The 26,925-nt window shown below is 41.3% G+C and overlaps 2 protein-coding genes across 5 annotated transcripts; one reads left to right on the forward strand and one right to left on the reverse strand.

Moving 5' to 3' along the window:
• pafah1b2 (platelet-activating factor acetylhydrolase 1b, catalytic subunit 2) lies at positions 1–6,222 on the reverse strand. 2 transcript variants are annotated; one of them, XM_086308329.1, is made up of 7 exons: positions 5,970–6,222; positions 5,672–5,795; positions 5,168–5,249; positions 3,910–3,999; positions 3,594–3,710; positions 3,117–3,239; positions 1–2,447 (listed from the first exon to the last, which is right to left on the reverse strand). In XM_086308329.1, the coding sequence occupies exons 3-7, from the start codon at positions 5,246–5,248 to the stop codon at positions 2,169–2,171; spliced, it is 690 nt and encodes a 229-aa protein (XP_086164455.1). In that variant the 5' UTR covers position 5,249; positions 5,672–5,795; positions 5,970–6,222; the 3' UTR covers positions 1–2,168. The 2 variants fall into 2 exon arrangements, with proteins under 2 accessions (XP_086164455.1, XP_086164454.1); XM_086308328.1 differs by having other exon boundaries at positions 5,672–6,222.
• On the forward strand, positions 5,785–26,412 carry mpzl2b (myelin protein zero-like 2b). 3 transcript variants are annotated; one of them, XM_086308324.1, is made up of 5 exons: positions 5,785–6,091; positions 22,246–22,415; positions 22,612–22,825; positions 23,453–23,615; positions 24,593–26,412. In XM_086308324.1, the coding sequence occupies exons 1-5, from the start codon at positions 5,800–5,802 to the stop codon at positions 24,732–24,734; spliced, it is 981 nt and encodes a 326-aa protein (XP_086164450.1). In that variant the 5' UTR covers positions 5,785–5,799; the 3' UTR covers positions 24,735–26,412. The 3 variants fall into 3 exon arrangements, with proteins under 3 accessions (XP_086164450.1, XP_086164451.1, XP_086164452.1); XM_086308325.1 differs by lacking the exon at positions 5,785–6,091 and adding an exon at positions 18,244–18,416; XM_086308326.1 differs by lacking the exon at positions 5,785–6,091 and adding an exon at positions 18,244–18,416 and having other exon boundaries at positions 23,453–24,736.
• The last annotated feature ends 513 nt before the right edge of the window (positions 26,413–26,925 follow it).

The following is a 26,925-nucleotide window of genomic DNA, read 5'->3' on the forward strand; positions in this document are numbered from 1 at the left end:
TCCTTGTTTTCATTATTTTATTATTTATTGGAATGCTTTACCTCAATAACATAACAATAAGCCAGAACAGTGCAAATACTGTGTCACAGCAAACACAGAGTCCAGCTTACAAACGTCATTCTTCCCCAACATTGTCATTTCATGACACTCACACAATCCGGTACCGGACACGCTGTACACACCCGCCCTCATGAACGCTTAAGGCACGCACACGTACACCATTTATATTCAACACGTCACACAAATGTGCAGAGCTTAAGACAGCAGTAACATTTGACATCTCGATGCTCGACAGCAGACTCTGTCGCAAACAGTGTAGAACAGGCGGCTGCAGCAAGCTCACAGACAAAAGGTTTTCTTTACATGGCCTGTGATGCTTTATAGTAGTTAGCATGATTATAGTACGTTCAGCTTAACCATGTGGCTAGACTCCCCCCACTTCAATAACTACACCATGTACGTCAGGATGGCGGGGTCGGGCGAGGTTCAACCACAAACACGACGGGCCACAAGTAAAGAGGCAAGAAGTGAGGAGGAGAGATTACTGTACATCTAGGTGTTAAGCAGGGAGAGGGAGAGAGAGCTGGTCTGAGAATGAACATTTGGATAATGCAGTATGTAGCACATCAATCAGCCTAACTCAGGAATTATTCATGATCAGAAATACTTTAAAAAGAAAAAGAAAAAGAAAAAAGAAAAGCAGGACAGCCACTGATTTTCTCCAATCTTCTTACTTTGCTTTATAAGACAAACAAAATCAAGCATACTGTTGCAAAAAAGCAGCACATTTTATGCATATAACCTATTTTAAAAACATTCAAATAATCTAATTAATGACGCTATTCCACAATGTAAACACTACTGCTAGCTCGGACAGAAGCTTCGTACTTTAGCAGAGAGGCTGGAGGTATTTTGGAAGACCTAAAGATTACCAGAGAAGTGGATTGAGCAGCATAAATCTCACTAATAAATATGCAGCAATGTGTGACATTCACTGACTGAGTAATATAACACAGAAGCCTTTTTACATTTAAGCTGAGGCTCAGTTTCAAACAAGCATGAAGCGAACAGCAAGATGTGGCTCGAACTGAACATTTGCGCAACACAGGAACCAGAATAATTTTAATCTGCGCGCGCATGTGTGTGTGTGTGTGTGTGTGTGTAGCAGTGAATTATGCAGTGATACATTTCATAGTGATTAACAGTTTCAAACAATAGTTACACATCAAGTTCAAAAGTGAACATTAAATAAACTAAGTGCTCTCGCTTCGCAGAGCAGTTGTTTACGTACACAAAGACATAATTAGTGAAGTGAAAAAACTATTAGAGTGATTTAATATGCTCTATGCATTGCAGTGTTACACATTAAGCAAAAAAGAGTTAGTTCTTTTAGATACTGCTCACTGGTAAACAGCGTGCATCTCAGCGCTATCTTCTCTGCAGCAGTTGCTTTTCATCTCGTGGACTGTTGAGGGGTAACTTGATTGATTCTTTATGATTTTTGGGAGATTGAATGACACTGAAGAGATTTAAGTGTAGCAGAAATATCTCTTTATTCTTAAAACTGACTAATGAAAGTTTATTTGTACCTTCAAAGGAAGGATTTGGACCCCCTCTGTGTTGGAAACCACTGCTCTTTGGTGTACTGGCCACACTCATAACATTGTCCAGTGTTGACTAAGGTTCTGCCATCTAAGCGCACAATGAGCAGGGACATGTGTTTGACAGAGATACTTGGCAAGGAATTGTTTTATGGATATTAAAACATGAAGAAATAAATTAGATGGTGCTTTGTGTTCCTGCAGTACAGGTGAGGGACAAAACACTCGTTTTATCCACGTGCCGAGATTAATTTGTGTGCACGTGCCACTGCAGTCCCTCGTGATCTCATTAAATCTAGTCTAAAATTAAGAGTTGCACTCTTACTACTGCAATCACAGTGTCTACGTCGGTAATGAGGTCTCTCTCCCGCGTCGCCGCCTCTCCCACACCCAACCCTCTGTTCAAGAATGTGATCCCACACCCCACGTGGGCCCACTCACATCAGGTTTCTTCATCCCCCTGAGCGTGAGCCCTTCCTCCTTCAGGTACCAGGGGCATGTCTCAGCCACTGCAGCAGCAGGAGATGAGACATGCCTCTGGAGAAGTGTGCTTCGTGGCCGTAGCCCTCAAACCAGCGATGCTCGTCTCTCCTCTGGCGTCTCCTCAAGAATCTGCAGCAGCAGGTCACTGAGGGGCTTGGCCACAGAGTCGTAACCTGCTGAAGTAAGGTGAAGGAAGTCAAACATGTCCTGAGTGCTGATGGTTCCATCGGAGTGGACGAACTCCCTGCTCACATCCAAGAGCTGAGCCTGGCTCAGCCGTGGCAGCCAGGAGCGCAGGTGAGCGTTAACAGCAGCGTTCTTCTCCCTGAGTGGGTTGGGCCGTTCCCCTCGAGGCAACAAACCCTGAGGACCACAGAAACAGAGCTGACTTATTTACTGAAATTATTATATTAAAGGAGACATATCGTGCTAATTTCAAGTGCCATATTTTTATTCTTGGACTCTACTAGACAAGCTCTGAATGATTCACTGTTCAAAACACTCCTTAGGCACCTCTGAAGAAGCTGTTTTAGCTTCCTCCTCTCTTTTTAAGCCAAATATCTCCTGATGGATGCCTCTGAAACAAGATTTGAATAGCAGATGGTAGGAGTTCTGTGCTCAGCCAGAGTTATAACCATGATCCTACTGACTATACCGATCCAACATGAGAAAAAACTGAGCTCTGAGCTCACAGTGATGACTTGTACATAAGTAAAAGACGTGTACTTTATTAGCTACACATGTTCAACCAATCTGTATGCAGACGAGTTTCTAATAACTAATATCAAACTGTGTGTCCACAATTAAAGGAAACTAACTTTCCTCTGTCTGTTGGTTATATTGTGGCATCAACTCCTCAGTCATGTTATTTAAGGCACCTGAAATTGTATTCAAGTTGTGTGCATATCACCACGTTAAAGAGCCTTTATGTTAATGCTCAGGAACAAATGTCAATATAATTGAAAGTTCTAGCTCAAAATATGAGTTTAAGACAAACAAGCAAGACAAGATGCAACATATGACTAAACTTACCAGGACAACTATCTTTGCCTTGGGGAGGCGAGTAGTGAGCAGTTCTGCAATGGCAAGAATTCCTCCTGCAACCTGCTCTGCTGTGTGCTCATAATTGTTGGTTCCTACCCACAACACCACCACCTGGACAAGAGGACAGACAATTTATTCACTTCCGCTAAACACGTCCAACCCTGCAGAATTTATATCAAAGCGAATGACATAACATATGAGATACAACACAATTAAGCGACATTTTGGGTTTTTTTTAGAGCAATTAAGCCAAATGGATGAATATCAAGTTTAACAAAGAAGTTAAAGAGCATTGACTTCTGCCGAGGTCAATGCTGAAACTTGCACTTATGAAGAAAGAGCTCAAGATCTACATGAAAGTCACAAAACTCGGAGGTCAGAGTGTGTGAAATGTGAAACTGTGGACATCAGTGTGGACGCATTATACTGTCCTCATCTGCCTTTCTGTTAGCGGGCTCGTCTCACCTTGGGGCGAATGTTCTCCAGCTCTCCATTCTGCAGCCTCCACAGTACGTTACAGGTGGTGTCCCCTCCAATGCCAAAGTTGAGCGCGTGAAGAGGGGAGAACAACTCCCTCCACACCTTTGGACAGAAAACCATGAATATGCATTTGAGTCAGGTCGATTATGATAACTAGTGCGTCATCAAGAAAAATCAACAGTGAGCAAAGATAAACGTATGGCTTTTATTTGCTGTCTTTATTGTGCAATTCAAGACACATGAATCACATCCAGATGTGTCCTGTTTAATTTAAAAATGTTTTCTAAGACTTTACTCTGACCTCATACTGATGCATTAGTTGTACCATGGAATCCCCCACAAAGAGCACGTCTGGCTCAGCATCCTTGCACTCCTGTACAAACCTTGAATGCTGTAAAAACCCAAGAGAGCTGGTGATATAGTGCATGACAGACCCGACAAATACAAGAACATCTTTAATTTATTAAAAATAAACCCCTCTCTGCTTGATTCTGAGAACTTGCCCCCTGATGTAAAACTCTGCGTTTTGACTCTCTAAATCTGAGCGGTATGATGACAGTCGTGAGCCATCAGAGTCAGATAAAAAACCTCAAGCTTGTTATAGGCGAGATGCGTCTGGTGCCCTATCTGACAGAGAGCTCCGAGTAAAACAGACTGTCTCAATGACTGCCCTATTAGCTTTGGGAGGATTAACTTTGTGCAGACTTTCTAGAAAGATCCACTAAACAAGCCAAACAAAGTGATGCACTGGAACAAACAAAGTCTTCTTAGTGACTAAAAATTGTGAGCACATGGTTGATATTTATTTAGTGGCCTTTTCTTTGAGTCAGATCATGAGCTTATAACTACTATAATAAATGTTATCAACATTGTCATCCATTCTTATTCAGACACTAATATTATTAAGAAGATCAAAACATCAACTGACAATGGCTACATTTCACTGTGTGTTATCCTTGTATAACTATGCATGTGACAAATAAAGAACCTTGAACAACACTAACTGGCTTCACGGGATTGCAGCACAGTCATAAACATCTGTGTTTAAGAATTAGAAATAAAAACATAATCTCAGACTAAGGTCACCAAATCGAAGCGATGTCTTATAGTGGCGCATCGATTAACATGAGAAATGTATATTATACTAAGCTTTAGTTTAATTTGCAAGAGTTCTCAGCAATAAAAGTCTCACATCGTAAGCGCTCCAAGCGTCACACAGAAACTCCTGATGGGGACAGCGTGCAAAATTTAGAAGACTCCTACTTATCAAAGCCACACATAGGTGCAGATCCAAAGTGCCATCCCATCTGAGCTGAATTATACAACTGGTTTTATTTATTTATTTATTTACTTTATTTATTTAAACACTGACTTAATACTAACAATTACCATGGAAACACATAAGGGAACTATCTTTGATAAATAATGCACATCATTCAGACCGCCTTCATACATCAGAAGGATATGAGGTATTAATGATAATACAGAGTAAATGTTTACAACACTCTAACAATAGAGATTCCCTAATTTCCTTCGGGATTAATAAAGTATTCTGATACCTGTGACAGCCACCGTCCATCTCCTTGAACATCTTCTACTGGCTGAGGGACTGCTGCTGGGTTCACGTCATCCCCACTCATCCTGAAAGAAATCCTAGCGCTTATTTACACATGCAATAAACATGGTGCGACCTACAGGAGGGGGAAGGACGTCATGCTGATGCCGGGCACAGAGGAAAGCATCTGCACCACCTAGCAGAGAGCAGCGGGGTGATGCAGCGGCTTAGCGTTTCGGGAGCAGACAGACTGGCCTAATGCGGATTGCAGGCCACTCTCGCTCTCAGTGCGGGTGTTTAGAGATCACAGAGCAGATCGCATTAACTCCGCTAGGCTACTGTTTATCAGACGTTAGCTTGTTAGCTGCTTGCTAATGACTGGAGACTGTTGTGGCTGCATCTCTGATACACGTCTGTCGTGCTCGTGCTCGTCGTTAATTTAAAAAAATAAACAAATAAAAATATTTTTAAAAAATTAAATTACTTATTTATTTACAAGACAAACTACCTGGCAGGGTGTCACTTGTCGGCTCTCCTGGGTGACCCTTAACTTTTTATTCCCCGGCCTCGCTGCACCGCTGTCAGGGAGTCGACGCGTATGATGCTCGCTAGCAAGTGTTAGCAGCCTCGAGCTAGATGAGACAACAAAAGGTGTGTCAGAGGGAAAGCGCAGAGATCGTTCCAGTGGCAAGAGTGCCCGCTCGACACCACCAGCCGAAACACCGATCGAAGGAAGAGTGGATTCTTCCGAGTTCAAAGTCTTATCAGTGCTATCGTGCACCTGACCTAAACCCGGGCACAGCTACCTTCTGTAAGCTGCGGAGGTCGCTGACACCAAAACACAGCACCGAGGGGAGGTTTTTCCTCAGGAGAAACCGCAGGGCAAAAAACACACCACCGCAACAGCTGATCCCGCGAGGAATCATGGGTAGGTGGTCGCGTGTTTGAACAACTTCGCATTTTTCTGACAATGAAATTATATCAAATTTTTTGATGATGATAGTTAGTGTAAGACCAGACATGAAGACATGCTCCTATGTCTGAGTATGTCGTGCAGTTTAGTTTTCGGAGTGCGACGGTGATCTCTCGTTGATGCCAGCCCGGCGTCAGCTGACCGCATTGCATCACGGTCGTTAGAGCAAATGCTGCATTCTAGTACTGTGGAAAACACAGGAAATAAAACATTCCTGCTCTCTGGCCGTAGGTCTACATTTGGCGAAAATATGCTTTACATCAGTAATGTCAAACCACCACTAGCCCACCAGTGGCCACCACCACATACACCCCGCTTTGATCTTAAGTGGAACAAACAGTGAAATCCCCCCTTTCTGTCAGAGTAAGTAACTTTACCAACACTCTGAGTACCTAAAGTATCTTAATATATCAAAAAGAAGTGCAATTTCAATAGTATGTTGCAGTTTTTCTAGATGATAGAGAAATCCTTCTGTAGTAAATAAACAAACAAACAAAAAACCCCAGAAATTTCTATATTAGCTAATGAAAAAACAAGAACTATAATAAAAAACAGTTAATCTTTATCTACCTTTCACATTTTCCAGAAAAACAAAATGAAGAATAAAAAAAAAAAAGACAAGATTAAGACTGTGCAAAAGAGAATTCTACCACAAATGAGTACAAAACATTTTAATAAATGTCATTAATGAATCTAAGAAACAGCTGCAAGAAGGTTTGATACAGAAATATCTCTGTAATCCTATGTTCTGACAGGTGTGTTCACCTGTCACTAAAAAGGAGAGCTGTACAGTTGTTTAGGAGTGATTTCCTGAAGTGTTCAGCGAGGCTGAATGAGTCTGAGGAAGAATGGGCTCTGCAGTCTCTTTAGTGTGTGGCTAATGGAGCGGGAGCAATGGCTGTGAATGATGATCAGTTTGTTCAGTGACTTCCTGTCCCTCACTGACTCCAACACTTCCAGTTTCCGACTAAACAAACTGAGCCTCAGCCATTGTTAATGCAGATTTTCTTTTTTTCAGTGTAAGCATTCTTCATGACTCTTGAAGAACCTGTGGCTTTTTCAGTAACAGAAATCAGCTTTATAATAGCCTTTCTTTGTTCCTGGGAAACTTCGAGGTTGCTTTTGTTTGGCTCACTTTTACATTTTACAAACTGGCAGATAAGACATGCTAAAAAAATATCCTGGGACATTTATTTAAACACAAATTGTCTTTACTTTGATTTCACATATGGCATGATTCACCATCACTAAAACCTCTTTAAATTCTTTTAGTTCTTCCTTTATTTTCTCCTGTTTGTATTATGTTTCTATAATGCCTTTTCCCTCTTAATCCTTACATTGCCCAGCCAAGTCCCCAGCGGTGTTTGTTAACCAACTGAAACAGTCCACTGCTTTTCTGCGTGTGTAGACGTGCCCTGAAAGCTCAATGAAAGGTTTGAAAGAAGTGTCGCTACTCTTAGGGAAAAATAACTCATACCAAAATGAACCACCAGATGGAGCCCCTACACATCTCTGCTGGTGTTTTACTGCGGTAAAGTGAGCCGTCATTTGTGAGCCGCGGTCAAGCCAGCCGCCTCCTATCCGCCGCATAAATTTCCTTGCGCTTTTACACCAGTCTTTACGGTAGCGCCTTTTCGCTTTATATCCTGATTGAAAGCCTAGACTCGCGCACACACGCACGCGCGTGAACAGTCACACGCACGCGCGCACACAAATTACAATGGAACAGCTCAATACAGCCATCGTGACAGTCTGGTTGCATATTCAAAAATTCATTAAAAATCATTCTTAAAAGTTGATGCCAAGCTTTCAACACAATCCTCTTCTCGGACACCTACTTTACCTCTGGGCCAGTTTTTACCCAGATTTACTGTAATATTACTCAGAAATCACAGTAAACTCATATTCAGTGCAATACAGTCAATGCACTACAATTATGTTTATTTCAAAAATTCATTAAAAGTCATCCTGAATAGTTGAGGTCCAACTTTCAACACATCCCTCCTCTGGGACACCTACTGTACCTGTGTGCCAATTTTCATCCAGATTTACTGTAGAATTCCTCAGAAATTAATGGAGACATTTATTCAATCTAATACAGCCAATGCACTACAAATGTGTCAATTTTCAGAAATTAATTAAAAATCATCCTGAGTAGTTGATGTCCAACTTTCAACACATCCCCCCTCTGGGACACCTACTGTACCTGTGTGCCAAGTTTCATCCAGATTTACTGTAGAATTCCTCAGAAATTAATGGAAACATTTATTCAATCTAATACAGCCAATGCACTACAAATGTGTCAATTTTCAAAAATTCATTAAAAATCATCCTGAGTAGTTGATGTCCAACTTTCAACACATCCCTCCTCTGGGACACCTACTGTACCTGTGTGCCAAGTTTCAGCCAGATTTACTGTAGAATTCCTCAGAAATAAAAGGGTACTTGTATCCAATGCAGTCAGCCAATACAATTTAATTATGTCAATTTTCAAAAATTCATTAAAAATCATCCTGAGTAGTTGATGTCCAACTTTCAACAGATTCCTTCTCTGGGACACCTACTGTACCTGTGTGCCAGGTTTCATCCAGATTTACTGTAGAATTCCTCAGAAATTAATGGAAACATTTATTCAATCTAATACAGCCAATGCACTACAAATGTGTCAATTTTCAGAAATTAATTAAAAATCATCCTGAGTAGTTGATGTCCAACTTTCAACACATCCCCCCTCTGGGACACCTACTGTACCTGTGTGCCAAGTTTCATCCAGATTTACTGTAGAATTCCTCAGAAATTAATGGAAACATTTATTCAATCTAATACAGCCAATGCACTACAAATGTGTCAATTTTCAAAAATTCATTAAAAATCATCCTGAGTAGTTGATGTCCAACTTTCAACACATCCCTCCTCTGGGACACCTACTGTACCTGTGTGCCAAGTTTCAGCCAGATTTACTGTAGAATTCCTCAGAAATAAAAGGGTACTTGTATCCAATGCAGTCAGCCAATACAATTTAATTATGTCAATTTTCAAAAATTCATTAAAAATCATCCTGAGTAGTTGATGTCCAACTTTCAACAGATTCCTTCTCTGGGACACCTACTGTACCTGTGTGCCAAGTTTCATCCAGATTTACTGTAGAATTCCTCAGAAATTAATGGAAACATTTGTTCAATCTAATACAGCCAATGCACTACAATTGTGTCAATTTTCAAAAATTCCTTAAAAATCATCCTGAGTAGTTGATGTCCAACTTTCAACACATCCCTCCTCTGGGACACCTACTGTACCTGTGTGCCAGGTTTCAGCCAGATTTACTGTAGAATTCCTCAGAAATTAAAGGAAACTTATATTCAATTCAATACAGTCAATACAATAGAATTATGTCAATTTTCAAAAATTCATTAAAAATCATCCTGAGTAGTTGATGTCCAACTTTCAACACATTCCTCCTCAGGGACACCTACTGTACCTGTGTGCCAGGTTTCATCCAGATTCACTGTAAAATTCCTCAGAAATTAAAGGACATTTATATGCAATTCAATACAGCCAATACACTACAATTATGGAAATTTCAAAAATTCATTAAAAATCATCCATAATAGTTGAGGTCCAACTTTCAACACTTTCTTACTCTGGGCGTCCTACTGTACCTCTGGGCCAAGTTACATCTCAATTCACTGTAATCTTTATCAAAAATTGAAAGAACAATTATATGTCAATGCTGGATGTGTGTCCTTTCAAAGTGACACTAAATAACAGAACTCAGGCACATCAGGGAATAATCCAAAAGGCGGATTTATTAAACAAAAACAACATACAAAATATCTCTAACCCATACTACATAACCTAAAAAGAAACAAAGGGACACTTAGAAGCACAAGGAAACAATACTGAAAGGGCAAGAGACACAGTCCAAACATAATCCACAACTAAAATGCCAAAAGAACAAGTCATCCCACATAGCAGACGGGTCTTGCCTGGATCTGGTGTCAAGCCGGCACTGCTGGCTGACTTCTGGCATGGTAAGATGGCACTGTTTATGTGATGGCATGCCACATTTGGCCTGATTGGGTGAATGTGACATGCTGTATAGAGCACTTTGAGTAATATGGGTGAGTAAAAAAGTGCTGTATAAGAATCAGTCCATTCACTGTCTGAACAGAGTTTCGTCATGTTACTTTTGCACTATTATGTTCCAGCACATGTTGTTATTACATGGCTTACATGGCTAAGGTACACATTAGGCTGACATCTGGGGCCAGAGCTGAAACTGTTCTGGGCCAGCACAGGGCCAGCAGTGTGTCTGCAACTGGCCTTGTGCTGGCTCATGTGTGGGCCACCTCTGGTAAACCAGATCTGGGCCACCATAGGGCCGTCATTCTTTGCGGTACGCAGGCCATGTGTAAGCACATTGTGTGGGACAGATCCAGGCCATACCAATTTTGCTATGTGGGAGGAATTATGTAAAAATAGAAACATCATAAAAATGAAAATGAACATAAAGTAAAATGTACTGAAAAGAACATCAGTATGGCCATCATTATTTGCTTGGAAAGTCTAAAGTTCCATGGCTTTGAACAGCCAGAGAACGCAATGCCCAGCTTAGAATGACTAAAAGTAACTTCTTTTAACATTCTGTCATTCTGCTTCTATATCAAAAATCCACTAAAAATAGTCATTTGAAAAAAAATATTCGCCACTTTTCATCAGTTTGGGTTCCTCTGTTTATAGCAATTTTTAGAAAAGAACCCAATACCTTTGTCACTATACAGTTGTACAGTGAGATACAGAGCATCTCCTACTCATTGCAAACATGCTGGGAGGGTGGCTCTATCCGCCTTAGTGCAGCTGCTGTACCATACTGTGATGCAGTAAGTTAGTAGGCTCTCAATGGGCGAGTGGTGGAAGGGTGAGCTGTAGTCCACAAAGAGCATTCTGGCGTAGCTCTGCCGCTGTTCTAGGTGACTCAGCACCGAGTGGAGGGTGATGGCATCTTCTGTGAATCTGTTTGCACGGTATGCAAACTGGTGGGGGTCGAATTCTGGGGGGAGGTAATCCTTGGTGTGCTGAAGGACTAGTTTCATGATTACCGGTGTGAGGGCCACAGGGCAATAATAGTTCAGGCTGGTGATGGGAGACTTCTTTGGTACTGGGATGATTGTGGCTGATTTTAGACAGGATGGGATGGCTGCTTCATCCAGTGAGAGGTTGAAGATTCTTGTGGAGATGAGGGTGAGCTGGTGGGCACATGGTCTTAGCACTTTACCACGTATTCCGTCTGGACGCCTTCCTGGGGTTCACTGCTAGGAACACTCATCTGACATCGTGCTCCGTTACAGTGAATGGAGCGGTGCAGGAACCAGGTAAGGATGAGGATGGGAGCAGGGCTGAGGCAGATGAATGCTGCTGTTGTGGTGTTTCAAAGCAGGCAAAGAAGCTGTTTATGTCCTCTGCTAGCTGCACACTCAGGTTTTCTGTTTTCACAGTTCTGCCTCTGTGGTTTATGATGTCTATTATTCCATGCCATGTGTTGTTGCTGGACAGGTGGGACCCCTTTTCAGGTCAGCTCGAGCAGACCTGTACAGAGCTCTGTCAACAGACCTACAGGGAGTGCAGAATTATTAGGCAAGTTGTATTTTTGAGGAATAATTTTATTATTGAACAACAACCATGTTCTCAATGAACCCAAAAAACTCATTAATATCAAAGCTGAATGTTTTTGGAAGTAGTTTTTAGTTTGTTTTTAGTTTTAGCTATTTTAGGGGGATATCTGTGTGTGCAGGTGACTATTACTGTGCATAATTATTAGGCAACTTAACAAAAAACAAATATATACCCATTTCAATTATTTATTTTTACCAGTGAAACCAATATAACATCTCCACATTCACAAATATACATCTCAGAATCAGAATCAGAATCAGAATCGTGTTTATTGGCCAAGTATATGTGCAGACACATACAGGGAATTTGGTTCTGGTAGATGGTGGCTCTCAAGCACAGCAATGTAAATCTCACACACACACACACACACACACACACACACACACACACACACACACACACACACACACACACACACACACACACACACACACAAGTGTCTATATATACACATTACACATACATACACAAAGCTATGTAAACCAACTATAAATAACGAATCTAAACTTATATACATAAAATACAGAAATGAATGAGGTGGAATGAATACTACAAAATGTACATAAGGTGCAGTTGCAGTCTGGCAGTGGGAGCAGTGTGACAGGTCAACTGTTTAGGAGGGAGATGGCGAGGGGAAAGAAACTGTTCCTGTGTCGGGTGGTCCTGGTCTGCAGGCTTCTGTACCGTCTGCCAGAGGGCAGCAGATCAAAAAGTCTGTGTGCAGGGTGTGAGGGGTCTGCGATGATTTTCCCTGCCCGTTTCCTGGTTCTTGAGAGGTACAGATCCTGGATGGAGGGCAGGGGGGCGCTGATGATCCTTTCTGCTGCCCGTACAGTCCGCTGCAGTCTGCTCCTGTCCTGTTTAGTGGCTGCTCCATACCAGACTGTGATGGAGGAGCACAGGACAGACTCAATGACCGCAGTGTAGAACTGGATCAGCAGCTCCTGTGGGAGACTGTACTTCCCCAGTTGTCTCAGGAAGTACATCCTCTGCTGGGTCTTTTTGAGGATGGAGTTGATGTTGGTCTCCCACTTCAGGTCCTGGGAGATGGTGGTACCCAGGAACTTGAAGATCTTCACAGTCGACACAGGGCTGTCTGATATGGTGAGGGGGAGCAGAGTTGAGGGATGTCTCCTGAAGTCCACTGTCATCTCTACAGTCTTAAGAGTGTTCAGCTCCAGATTGTGCTGACTGCACCAGAGTACCAGCCGCTCAACTTCCTGCCGGTATGCAGACTCATCACCATCTTGAATGAGGCCAATGACAGTGGTGTCATCTGCAAACTTTAGGAGTTTGACAGCAGAGTTATTGGAGGTGCAGTCGTTAGTGTAGAGGGAGAACAGTAGTGGTGAGAGGACACATCCTTGAGGGGCACCAATACTGAGGGACCGGGTTTCAGAGGTGATCTCCCCCAGCCTCACTTGTTGCTTTCTGTCTGTCAGGAAGCTGGTGATCCACTGACAGGTAGCTGGTGACACGCTGAGCTGGGAGAGTTTGGAGGAAAGAAGTTCAGGCACAATGGTGTTAAAAGCCGAACTAAAGTCCACAAACAGGACCCTGGCATAAGTTCCCGGGCGGTCAAGGTGTTGCAGGATGTAATGCAGCCCCATGTTCACTGCATCATCCACTGACCTGTTTGCCCGGTAGGCAAACTGCAGAGGGTCCAGCTGGTGGCCTGTAATGTCTTTCAGATGGGCTAACACCAGTCGTTCGAAGGATTTCATGACCACAGACGTCAAGGCGACAGGTCTGTAGTCATCCAGTCCTGTGATGGTGGGTTTCTTGGGAACAGGGATGATGGTGGAGCGTTTGAAGCAGGAGGGAACTTCACACAGCTCCAGGGATTTGTTGAAGATGCGAGTAAAGATGGGAGCCAGCTGTTCAGCACAGGTTTTGAGGCAGGAGGGTGAGACGCCATCTGGTCCGGGGGCTTTCCTGGGCTTCTGTTTCTGGAATAGTCGGCTCACATCCTGAGTGTGTATTCTTAGTTTCAGGGAGGAGGAAAGGGGGGTGAGAGGTGTGGTGGAGGTCGTTGAGTCTGGGATGGAGAGGGTGGTGGTGGTCGTTGAGTCTGGATTGGGGAGGGTGGGGGTGGTCGTTGAGTCTTGATTGGGGAGGGGCAGGGTGAAGGGGGGAGAGGTGGAAGGTGTGTTGGGGGTCAATGTCTGAAGCAATGTCCCTGGGGAGGGGAGGGTGGGGCGTGGGAGTCTGTCCGTCTCAAACCTGCAATAGAAAGTGTTTAACTCGTTGGCCAGGTCTTTGTTTGCTTCAATAGTGGGTGGGGGGCGTCTGTAGCTGGTGATTTCCTGCAGGCCCCTCCACACTGATGCAGGGTCGTTGGCTGAGAGCCGTTCTTCCAGCTTCTGGGAGTAGATCCTTTTAGCTGCTTTGATCTCCTTGGTCAGTGTGTTCCTGGCTTGCTTGTACAGGACCCTGTCACCACTTCTGTAGGCGTCCTCCTTGGCCTTGCGAAGATGTTGGAGTTTAGGAGTGAACCATGGTTTATTGTTGTTGTATGTGCAAAAGGTCTTTGTTGGCACACACACGTCACAGAAACTGATGTATGATGTCACAGTGTCCGTGAGCTCATCTAGGTTCTCAGATGCAGCTTCAAAAACAGTCCAATCAGTGCAGTCGAAACAGTCCTGCAGTTCCTGCTTTGCTGTGTTAGTCCACTTCTTCACAGTTTTGACTACAGGCTTGGCACGTTTGAGTTGTTGCCTATAAACTGGAATAAGATGGACCATGCAGTGATCAGAATGTCCCAAGGCATCTTTTAGAGTGGTGTAGCAGTGATCCAGTATGATGTTGTCCCTGGTGGGGCAGTCTATATGCTGTCTGTATTTAGGGAGTTCGTAGTTTAGGTTTGCTCAGTTAAAATCCCCAAGAATAATTGTAAAGGAATCCGGGAATTTCCTCTCCAGGGTAGTAATCTGGTCAGCCAGCTCGCACAGTGCGTTGTTCGCGTTGGCCTGTGGAGGGATGTAAACTCCGACCAGCATGAAGGAAGAAAACTCCCGCGGTGAATAAAAAGGTTTACAGTTGATGAGAAAACTTTCCAAGTGTGGGCTGCAGTGTTTCTGTAACACTGTGACATCAGTACACCAACCTTCATTAATGTAGAAGCAGACTCCACCACCCTTTGTTTTCCCTGAGAGCTCTGTTTCGCGGTCCGCCCGGTGAAGTTGGAAGCCCGGCAGATTTAAGACAGCGTCTGGGACTCGCTCACTGAGCCAGGTTTCAGTGAAGCAGAGGGCAGCAGAGCGTGCAAAGTCCTTGTTAGTCCGGTTTAAGAGCAGTAATTCGTCGACTTTGTTTGGAAGAGAGCGGAGATTCGCGAGGTGAATGGAGGGGAGTGCCGTGCGGAATCCTCGCCGACATTCAAAAAAAACAACAACAACAAATCAGTGACCAATATAGCCACCTTTCTTTGCAAGGACACTCAAAAGCCTGCCATCCATGGATTCTGTCAGTGTTTTGATCTGTTCACCATCAACATTGCGTGCAGCAGCAACCACAGCCTCCCAGACACTGTTCAGAGAGGTGTACTGTTTTCCCTCCTTGTAAATCTCACATTTGATGATGGACCACAGGTTCTCAATAGGGTTCAGATCAGGTGAACAAGGAGGCCATGTCATTAGTTTTTCTTCTTTTATACCCTTTCTTGCCAGCCACGCTGTGGAGTACTTGGACGTGTGTGATGGAGCATTGTCCTGCATGAAAATCATGTTTTTCTTGAAGGATGCAGACTTCTTCCTGTACCACTGCTTGAAGAAGGTGTCTTCGAGAAACTGGCAGTAGGACTGGGAGTTGAGCTTGACTCCATCCTCAACCCGAAAAGGCCCCACAAGCTCATCTTTAATGATACCAGCCCAAACCAGTACTCCACCTCCACCTTGCTGGCGTCTGAGTCAGACTGGAGCTATCTGCCCTTTACCAATCCAGCCACGGGCCCATCCATCTGGCCCATCAAGACTCACTCTCATTTCATCAGTCCATAAAACCTTAGAAAAACCAGTCTTGAGATATTTCTTGGCCCAGTCTTGACGTTTCAGCTTGTGTGTCTTGTTCAGTGGTGGTCGTCTTTCAGCCTTTCTTGCACTGAACATAAGTTCCCTGCAATTTCTGAAGAATATTACAGTAAATCTGGCTGAAACTTGGCCCAGACGTACAGCAGGTTTCCCGGAGGAGGGATGTGTTGAAAGTTGGACCTCAACTACTCAGGATGATTTTTAATGAATTTCTGAAATTTCCATAATTGTAGTGCATTGGCTGTATTGAATTGCATATAAATGTCCATTAATTTCTGAGTAATTTTACAGTGAATCTGGCTGAAACTTGGCACACAGGTACAGTAGGTGTCCCAGAGGGGGGATGTGTTGAAAGTTGGACATCAACTACTCAGGATGATTTTTAATGAATTTTTGAAAATTGACATAATTATAGTGTATTGGCTGTATTGCATTGAATACAAGTACCCTTTAATTTCTGAGGAATTCTACAGTAAATCTGGCTGAAACCTGGCACACAGGTACAGTAGGTGTCCCAGAGAAGGAATCTGTTGAAAGTTGGACATCAACTACTCAGGATGATTTTTAATGAATTTTTGAAAATTGACACAATTGTAGTGTATTGGCTGTATTAGATTGAATAAATGTTTCCATTAATTTCTGAGGAATTCTACAGTAAATCTGGATGAAACTTGGCACACAGGTACAGTAGGTGTCCTAGAGGAGGGATGTGTTGAAAGTTGGACATCAACTACTCAGGATGATTTTTAATGAATTTTTGAAAATTGACACAATTGTAGTGCATTGGCTGTATTGCATTGAATACAAGTACCCTTTATTTTCTGAGGAATTCTACAGTAAATCTGGGTGAAACCTGGCACACAGGTACAGTAGGTGTCCCAGAGGGGGGATGTGTTGAAAGTTGGACCTCAACTACTCAGGATGATTTTTAATGAATTTCTGACATTTCCATAATTGTATTGACTGTATCGGGCTGCTACATTGTAATTTGTGCGCGCGCGGGTATAGTCTTTCAATCGGCACATAAAGCGAAAAGGCGCTACCGTAAAGACTGGTGTAAAAGCGCAAGGAAATTTATGCGGCGGATAGGAGGCGGCTGGCTTGACCGCGGCTCACAAATGACGGCTCACTTTACCGCGGTTAAGTTTTCAGTAGATCAAACCAAGCCACCCATACCAGCTAAAATACCCCGCACAGTACAACTGAGCCATACCAGATCTCCAGGATTCATGTTTTCCATTTCATTTATCACTCATATTGTCAGCTGCTATTTTTTATACAATACGTTTACCTCCTAAAACATACCTGGAAGACCTCTGAAAGTAAATAAACCATTATGAATTTCCCTCAATGTCAGAACTTTTTAATTTATTGTTTTGTCATTTTTTAAATCGAGAATAACTAAACATCAATTAAACTCAAATTAACAGTGCCTATCATCGGATTAGCTTTGTAAGTATTTGTTTGTTTGTGAAGACAAATCCTGAAGGATATCAAATTTATCAGTAAATAGATAAAGCCTCAAAATGAGATTTTTACAAACACTGGCATCCTCTTTATAGATTTACTGGTATCCCAGACCACAATTTGTAAAGCTATAGTGAATATCTTACTTAGATTTGGTGTGTAGACCACAGGTCCACTACGGAGGAAGACAGACTCAGTTGTAATGACATTAGTTGCCTGGTCAGACCTAATTGGAGAGCTTCTGATTCTGCTGTACATTGTATTAAATTATAAAGGTATATACTCATCTAAGCCTGCATCAGCATAACTACATTTTTAAGACAAGCGTATGACATAGACTGTATGTAAAAGCTGGATGTAGCTACTGTTTATGTTGTCTAGAGAAGTTGGGAAAGTATGATGATAGCCTGTGTAATATAATATCTCTCAGTATTCATTTTGACAGCAAATCTTGGTATTATGGTGTAAAAATGTAAATGTGTCTATCTAACCTTAATTGCACAGAGAGGTAACTTCTGATTGCACCACTTCCAAACTTGTAACCATTTTCTTTGGATTTCAGTTAGTTCAGATTGGACCCTGCCTCTTGTCCTATAATAGCTGGGATATTGTAGGACAAGAGCCCCTCCACGCAAAGTGCTGTAATGCTGGTAACTCTTCCTTTGCAACTCTGGGTGCTCGGATTCATTTTCAGATAGTTTTTGACTGACTGGAGGAAGCAGTTTGCCTTCAGGGCGTTTTTTGTTGTCTTATTTACTGTTTTCTATAGCGGGTTGGTAAGTTTTAGGTGTCTGACGCATTTAGCTGTGTAAATAACTGAATGTGCTCTTAGAAAGTAGGAGTAAGAAGAAGGTAGGGTTGAAATGTGTCACGTTTCGACTCAGCGGTTGTGAGATTACATGGGCATGTGTTATGCAATAGGCAAAACTCCGCCTACAGGTGCACTGAGGTTTTCACTGTCCAAAAAAACGGCTTTGTCCTTTTGGCAGCGATAGTCGCGATCCGGACTCTAATAAACTTTCATGAAGGGATTTATACAGAAGAATTAATCAGGCGGAGTATGTATCGGATATTACCTCTGCTCCTCCTGGGAGGATTCTTCCTGACAGGTGAGTTTTAGGAACTTCCGGGAGGTACATCGCATTATTAACGTGTTTCACAAACATGGCAACCGTGTTTAATAAAACGAAACACAAACGAAACATCAAGTTCGGAATCTTGGTCTCTGAGCTGTAAAGCCCGTGTTATTCTTTGGGCGTTCACGGTGTAGTACAGAGTATAAAGTACACTTACGTGTACTGCGTTGATAAGACCGTGTTTGGATTTGAAGCCATGGATTATTTCTTTGTATTAGATCATACTTTTAACTGACAATCACTTTATTAGGTACACATGTTCAGCAGCTTGCTAACGCAAATATCTTGTCAATCACATGGCAGCAGATCAAAGCAATTAAGCAAGGTGACCTGCCGAAGTTCAAACTAAAAAACGGGAAGGAAGGGGATCCAAGTAACCGTGAAAGTGGCATTTTTGAAATACTTAGACCAGACAGGCTGGTCGGAGTATCTCAGAAACTGCAATGGTCTGAAAAAGAAAGCACATCCAGTATCCGTCAGAGGAGAATAATGGGCCACTACCTTGAGTTTATATGAAGGCAACAGTAACTTAAAATAACCACTTGTTACAACCAAGCTGTGCAGAAGAGCATCTGAATGCACAACACATCAAACCTCAAAGCAGGTGGGCAGCAGCAGCAGAATGCACACTGTGTGACACTCCTGTCAGCCAAGATCAGTAAACTGAGGCTACAAGTTGCACAGACTCACAAAAATGGCATAACAAATTACAGAAGTGGAAAAAGATTGTCTGGTATGATGAGCCTGGATTTCTTCTGTGACCATTCAGATGGTATCCGACGTAAACAACATGAAAGCATGGATCTGTTCTGCAGTGATTCAGCCTTGTGGTGGTTTAATGGTGTGAGGGAAAGAATTTCTTTGCGCACTTTGGGCCCCTTAGTACTAACGGAGCGTCGTTTAAACACCACAGTATTGTTGTTGACCATGTTCATCCCTTTATATGACCGCATCACTCATCTCATGATGGCTGCTTCTTAAACTGATCTCAAACTGTTTTCCTGAAAATAACAATTCACTAGCTAGGACCACATCCTCACTTTAGGTTTCACAGCATTTCTAGTAGATAATGACAGATGGCTTGAGCATAAATTGAGGCTGTGGTTTGGGGAAAGCCTGAGAGTTGACTGGCAGCAGCTCTCAGGCCAGGCAAATCCCCATGTACCAATGAGAAGTGAATGAATTGAAAAAGGAAGGAAGGGAGGGACGGTGGGGCACGAAAATGAACAGCTTGTAGTGCCAGGAGGGTCGAACTACAATGAGTTCACTGTACCTAATAGTCTCCACAGTCACTAAATCTGAATCCATCTTTGGGATGTGCTGGAAGAGGAGATCATCACGCACATGCAGCTGACAAATCTGCTGCAACTGTGCAATGCTGTCGTGTCAGTATGGACCAAAATCACTGAGAAATGCTTCCAGCTCCTTGTAGAATCTATGCCACAAAGAATAAACACAGCTGTGAAGGCAAAAAGGGGTCCAGCAAGGAACACCTTAGTATTAGTAAGCTGTACCTAATGAAGTGCCCAGTGACTATATATGCCACACATACCATTACTATCCACAATTCATGCCTTAATCCATGCAAGTAATTTCATTAATATTTATTTTTTTAATATCCACTTTTTTGTGGATATTAAAAAAAAATCAACATGCCATACATGCAATGTGTCGGTTTGACTGTAGACATTTGAGAATTTAAAGGCTTCAGCAACAGCTGTAATGTTTACAATCAAAAGCCAAACACTGTGAAAAAGCTTCTTGTATAAGAACAGCTTATATATAAAAGAGGAAGTCAGAGCCCCAACTTTCTATATAAAATGACATAATATATTTAAAAAATAAATATGTATGCATAGCTGCAGCTGTCTGCAATACAACTTTATGCAAAAAACTATAAAAACGACTTTTAATTTATTTTGGAAGAAGTTCGAACATATACATTCACATTAAGTACAGCATGTTTGTGCTGCTCATGATGGATCCCAAACCTTTATTTTTCCTTTATTGTGGCTTCCTTTTCTTTCACTGTGTTTCTCTGCATGTTGTCTTGAGGTGTCTTCTGACTGTTTTTAAGAATGCCAGTCACTCATCTTCCTTTTTGCATGTCATTCTGAGCAACTGACGCCAAAATCCACTTGAACCAGCTGCTATTTGCAGCTTAACTTGTGTGTTGTTTTCGAATGTAAATCTAAGCCATATGCAACATGGATTTTGCATTCTTCTTTAACTAACATGTGATACGTGAGCTGGACAGCATTTGGTCATACAAAGTCATTTCTATATCTGATATCTGAGCAGGAATCTATTCAACATTTTAGGAAACATCTTTAATTAACAAAAAATCCATGTTTGCAGTGTGATTCTTACTTCTAAACAGGAAACTTGCACATAACCTCTGACTGCAGGGTTGTTTGATGTGTGATCACAGTACTTTTGGTTTTTTCCAATTAGTTTTCATTTTGTTTAGTTTTGACTTTTTTCTCTTTAAGTCATCTTAGTTTCAGTTAGTTGCGCAGAGTGAAGTTAGTTCTCCAAGTTTACAAAATAGTTTCAGTTGTAGTTTTTTCCCCCCCAAAAGTTAAATTTGATTTTAGTGAATTAAATATTTTTTCACTTCTGGTTTAAGTTTTCAGTTTAGCTGTAACTAACAATATTAACCTTGGTCTGTAAACACAGCAGATACATTGACGGGGTGTTCCCACACTCTCGGCCATGGAGGAGATAATTGAGAGGAGAACTGAAACTGGCCTTGTTTGTTTGACCATGGCTCAGGGGGTTGAGAAGCGTATCTGTAACCGGAAGGTTGCCGGTTCGATCCCCGGGCTCTCTGTCCTGGTCGTTGTGTCCTTGGGCAAGACACTTTACCCTACCGCCTACTGGTGTTGGCCAGAGGGGCCGATGGAGCGATATGGCAGCCTCGCTTCTGTCAGTCTGCCCCAGGGCAGCTGTGGCTACAACTGTAGCTGCCTCCACCAGTGTGTGAATGCGAGAGTGAATGAATAGTGGCATTGTAAAGCGCTTTGGGTGCCTTGAAAAGCGCTATATAAATCCAATCTATTATTATTATTATTTGAAGAGTATCAGCTGTGTGCTCCCACAGAGCCTTGGAAAGCGTTGATAAGTTTTTCAGTAATTCAGATTTAAAGGCAAGTTTATTTGTATAGCACAAAAAATAGTTATTTCTAAAAACGTAACTACTCTTCTTTTATTAAGGTTAATGTGGTTTCTTAACTTTTATTCTTCTGTCTGTGTTGAGCTGCTTCCTTATTTACCAGGGATCTGTTAACCATTATACTAAAGAGCTTCACATCCCATTAATTTAGCATGGAAAGAAATCCTGTGTCTTACTGGTGCTGGAAGTCTCTGAAACTGCCATCTTTCATCTGCAACATATCACTAAAATTTGAAACATCCTAATCTGTTTATTGCTTCCAGGCTGGACTATTGTAATTCATTATCATCAGATTGTTCTAAAAGTTCCCTAAAAGGGCTCCAATTAGCAGATCTTGAGGTAGATTAACACTAACCTCATAGTAGGTGTGCAAGTACAGATGTTGTTAAATTACAATTTGCTGTGTTCGTTGTTGTACTGGCAGACATGTAAAACCACAGTCAGGCTGTGGAATAGATTGTCATGTCGTTGCCATAAGAAAGTAACAAACTCACATTTTATATTGAAAGGCAGTAAAGTTCTGAGGCACATGACATGGTGTGTCAAGGACATTACTGTGTTTAATGAAATGGGCAGTTTGAACTAACTTCAATCTTGATTGTTCTCGTTTGGTCGTGTTTATTTCAGGTGTGCGGCATGTTACTGGGATAGAAATTAGAACGGAGAAGGAAATGGAAGCAGTCAACGGGACGGATGTGAAACTAAGCTGCACCTTCAGTAGTACTCATCCAGTGACTCCAGGTTCTGTCACAGTATCCTGGTACTTCCAACCCCTGAATTCAAAACCCGGCGAGTCTGTGAGTATAAAATAGATTTTTTTTAAATGTAATAAAATTCAGTCCATAAGACTTTCAAATAATACCTAATTTCTTCCTCTCAATTTCAGTCTTGTATTAGCTTCTAGTTTTATATGTTTAAAGTTTCCAGTGTGTGTTAATATTTTCTATTTCTGCACTTCCTTTTTTTTGTCTTTTTCTGTAATGTATGTGGCAGCTGTTTTACTACGAGAATGAAACGCCTCACCCTCCAACGTCTCCGCAGTTCAAAGGGCATGTAGTGTGGTCGGGAGATATCATGAGAAAAGATGCTTCCATCACTCTCCAGGACGTGAATCCAACTTTTAATGGCACCTACAGCTGCCAAGTGAGAAACCCTCCAGACTTTCAAGGCAATATTGGAGAGATCAACCTCAGAGTGATCAACAAAGGTTAGACTATTGGACCTCAATATCAAAAATGACACCTCGTGGATTGAATGATATGATTCATGATTTGGTTTGCTACACAGTTTGTTATCTGCTAAACAATCTGCTAAACTGCTAAAAACAAATAAAGGAAGACTTTGAAAACATCAGCTCACAATGATCAAAAAAGATCATGCTCAATATCTTCTCTGATCTGGACTGGATGATGTGCTAGGAGCGAAAAGATGCCACATTGTTTGAGGGAAATTAAAATGATTAATCCACAGAGGGCTGAATTCAAAGACAGAGAAAAATACAGCAGGCTGGGCTATTTAGCCAAAATTTCATTGCAGTAACTTCAAATGATGGTCAGTAGTTTGTAAGGCACCAGAGACATTTGTATGTGTATGTATTAGAATAAGTCTTTTAAAGACTGATGCGTTGCATATATGACGACTCTGTTACTTTTGAGATGAAAAGTTTGACTCATTCATCGCATCGTTATCAGAAGCAGTACAGTGAGGGAAAAGAGACATTTAAAAAAAATAGAGAACGTTTTAGTATGTGTCATATGATTGAATGAAGCAGGACAGTGTGATTAACCACTGGGTCGCTCATTCATCTTTACTTTGTCTTCTTTCTTGCTCCTAGTGTCCCTCTCTGAGATAAGTTTCCTGGCGATCATAGTTGGAGGTGCTTGTGGTGTAATCCTGCTCATTCTCACTATCATTATGGCAGTGAAGTTCTACAAGAAAAAGAGAAGGGAAGATGACTTTGAGCTGCACGAGCACGATTTCAAAGACCCAACTGTGTGGTGAGGGCCAGAGAACTCTGTCTTTTGGGACTGGTGTGGACTCTGGTTGGCTGTTGGGTTGATTTTCCTGGAGGAGATGACTAATAAGGATAAGGGCATCTTCGTCTATGTTTTTTCCTCTATTGTGAATGTCTTGAATATTAATGTATTTTTTTTTTATTCAGTTATTTCAGTATTAGAGCTCAAACACCCTTTCCAGTCTGTACACTTTTGTATGTGTGTATATACTATTGAGACTTTTCTACAAAGTTGGTCCTGATTGTGACTACTGAATACTTTGTAACAGAATTTTTTAAATGTAGGTTATGGATTATAATCATGGTTGGTTTTTATAATGGTGGTTATTAATACTTGTTCACAGCAGCAGTTCTAACTGAATGAGTGAGGCTGTTTTTCTGTATAATCTTTAGCATTTTACCATTTAGTTAGCATCTTTCAATCACAGGTTATTTTATTGTAAATTTTATAGATGTCAATTTTAACTAGAGCACCTTTTTGAGGTAATTGTACGTGGTCTTCAACATAAAGAAAAGCTGATACTGCTGCGGTGAACTGAGTTAAATGCGCTCTGCTGCCTTCTACTAATGGGTTACATTACAGCTTTGGCAGGTGAAAGCTGTCTGGGCAAAATCTTCTGCTTTCTCGGTGAGCAGCAGCTGCAAGAACAACTGTTGCTTCACAGCACTTGTCATTTTATAAATCCAAGATCCAGGGAACAGTGAATGGGTTTTAGTGCAGAAGTCTTGAACTGTCGAAGGTAAGAATCAGTTCATTGATTTTCTGGGCTCTGGGCTGGGTTGGTTTCAAGTCGAGGAGTCTGGGTGTCTCCTTCTCTATATATAATTTTTTTTTTTTGCTGAGGTAAACCAGTGTTGTTTTGTATATTTGCTTCCCTTTTGATTGAAGCCAGTATCCCACAAATAGTCCTTCTCATTGCATCTGTGTTTGTGTGTGACTGTTTGGTGGGGGTGCTTCAGCAAACCCGAGGAGGCAGAGCATCTGACAGCCTTGCAGAAGAAAAAAGAGGTCAGTTCAGACGATGAAGAGTCTGAGCCCAGCAGTGGAGATGATGATGATGATGATGATGATGACGATGACGACGATGACGATGATGATTAGATAGATGTATTTTTCTTGAATTCAATTTGTTCATTCACACAAATTTATTGGGCTGATCATGTGGATGTGATGCATTCAGAAAGTTTTGCGACCGCCCATGAAAAGCAAAAACTTCTGATTGAAATCTAATTTTTCCCTGTAAAGAAACTCTCTCCGTGCACCTCTGGAACACTTCCACCATAGAGGCTACTTTTAGATATTAACCTTATATTAAAATGTGAGTAAAAAGAGAAAAGCAGTGACTTGCAAATAAGTTAAAACTTTTATTTATTTGGAAAAAAAATCCCAAGAAAAAATGTTGACATATTACAATGTATTTGTTTTGTTTTAAAATTTTATGTCAGCAGCATGTTTCATAAAATTCTGGATTTATTTCACAGTTTTTCTTAATTTCATCATGTTTTTTTAAGGAAGACTTGTTGACAGTATAGAAATGGATGTAGCTTCTGTGACACTGCTCCCTGGTCTCTGAAGTCTTTGAAGTTTTGAAGCTTTCAGATGACGTTGCCATCTTGGTTTTAAAAAACTGATATGATGAGGCTGATATGAAACCAGATCCTTAGATGATGTAATGCTGGTTTGTTTTAAGACTCTTTCATACAGCTTCTTCTTCTTTCTTTCTTTTTTTTTTTTTTTTGCCTCAAAGCTACTTCCATGTTTTATACTGTCTATGGATAAACTGAGCTTCTCTTGGATTCTCTTCTGAGACTTCTAGTTTGCTGCTCTCCAGTTTAAGATGAGCATATACAATAAAATATCTGTCAACATTTTATATCTCTTCTTAGTACTTTTTCAGTTAAATATCAGGTTATTACTGCATTCTGCTTTATTGACATTTTACTTGCTGCTTTATTGACATTTTACTTGCTGCTATAGTGTAGTTGACAGGATTAAAATATATTTGGCTGAACACACATGTTATCTTTGCAAAGCTACCTTTTTTTTCTTCCTTGCCAAAAAGCTTGCATTTGCAGACAGCAAATCTCGACCAATGACATTTCAGCTGAGAAAATCAAGTGTGTTAAGCTCCTAGCATTAAACAGAAGTCATGTGCAGGTTACAACGGTTGGCTAAGCTCACTCCTTTTTAACTATTACAAATTATTTCCACTTCCCAATGTGACGCACCAACCAAAGCTGACTGATTCCAGCTTTTTCTGCACAAATAAAGAACTTACACGACTATTTCAGTACTCTACATACATACTCCAGTATATAGGCACCGATGTCTGAAATGTGTTGAGTTGTCATTTCATTTTTTAATAACTGGGACAAATAAATGCCAGACTTGTTCACTGTACTGTTTATGATCGCTATGTTGCTTTGTTGTTGTGTAATCTCATTGGGGATTTCTACTCAAAAACTGGACATGTATTGCCCTTCTGGGGTGTCCATGAATGTTTACTGTTAAATAATTGAACTGTAGATGTGTAAAGCGTAGGCCCTAGTAAGATGTTTCATTGCTAACACTACCCTGTTGCCAGTGTAGATAGTGCTTATCTGTGCTGCTGCCACAAAAATGTGTCTCTTTCTTTCCAAAAGTTCACCAACAGGTTTATGAGCAATGACTACTGTTTACTTCACGGACAACTAGCAAGTTTGTGTTCTGCTTTTTGTATAAAAAGTGAAAAATAAAAATTTCTGTTCAGTGACTTTGGAATAAAGTTTTTTGTTTTAATCATAAAGGCTTGTGAATTCTTTTTGAATAGAAGTGATCAGGGTGTGTACAGAGAGGCTCGATATTAACAGCTCAGTAGCATGGAAGAGAATGCAACATACCAACTGTCAGCCACTCCTCGGTGTGTGTGACAGTAAGTTATTGTAAGTCACTCTGCCCTAAAACAGTTGATTGCAGCTTACAGTTTGTGCTGGAAAGTCACTTTGATGTTTTCTGTGTCTTCAAATAATTTGAAACACTCTCACTGGGACAGTTATTGAAAGGATATTGGTGACTTTACTTTGACACTGCTCACAAAGAGCATAAATTCACAAAAACATCAAACAGATGTGGAACACATCACTGGTAACTTGAATGCTCATTTTTTGTATTCCTGAAATTGAATTACATTGTTACCTGTTATGTTCATATCTGTCCTAAGATAAATCTAACTCAAGCTGCTGGAACAATATTAGTTACTAAGGCGGGGTGGAAAGACTGGGACATGCAGGAACCTGCCTGGAATTGTCCAAGC

The sequence above is a fragment of the Aulonocara sp. 'chitande type north' Nkhata Bay genome, linkage group LG10 (genome assembly GCF_057382095.1).
Source record: "Aulonocara sp. 'chitande type north' Nkhata Bay isolate Kocher_YH1m ecotype deep benthic linkage group LG10, A_spYH_male_GT1.1, whole genome shotgun sequence".
NCBI classification, from domain to species: domain Eukaryota; kingdom Metazoa; phylum Chordata; class Actinopteri; order Cichliformes; family Cichlidae; genus Aulonocara; species Aulonocara sp. 'chitande type north' Nkhata Bay.

Bases quoted from the DNA above. Each gene is read 5' to 3' on its own strand.
- pafah1b2 (XM_086308329.1), bottom strand. From the start codon at position 5,248: ATGAGTGGGGATGACGTGAACCCAGCAGCAGTCCCTCAGCCAGTAGAA. The intron at 3,240-3,593 runs GTGAGACGAGCC...CCTCTTGTCCAG, and splicing joins TGGAGAACATTCGCCCCAAG to GTGGTGGTGTTGTGGGTAGG. The intron at 2,448-3,116 runs GTAAGTTTAGTC...TGTGGTCCTCAG, and splicing joins AGGCAAAGATAGTTGTCCTG to GGTTTGTTGCCTCGAGGGGA.
- mpzl2b (XM_086308324.1), top strand. From the start codon at position 5,800: ATGAGACAACAAAAGGTGTGTCAGAGGGAAAGCGCAGAGATCGTTCCA. The intron at 6,092-22,245 runs GTAGGTGGTCGC...TGTTTATTTCAG, and splicing joins GATCCCGCGAGGAATCATGG to GTGTGCGGCATGTTACTGGG. The intron at 22,416-22,611 runs GTGAGTATAAAA...TGTATGTGGCAG, and splicing joins ATTCAAAACCCGGCGAGTCT to CTGTTTTACTACGAGAATGA.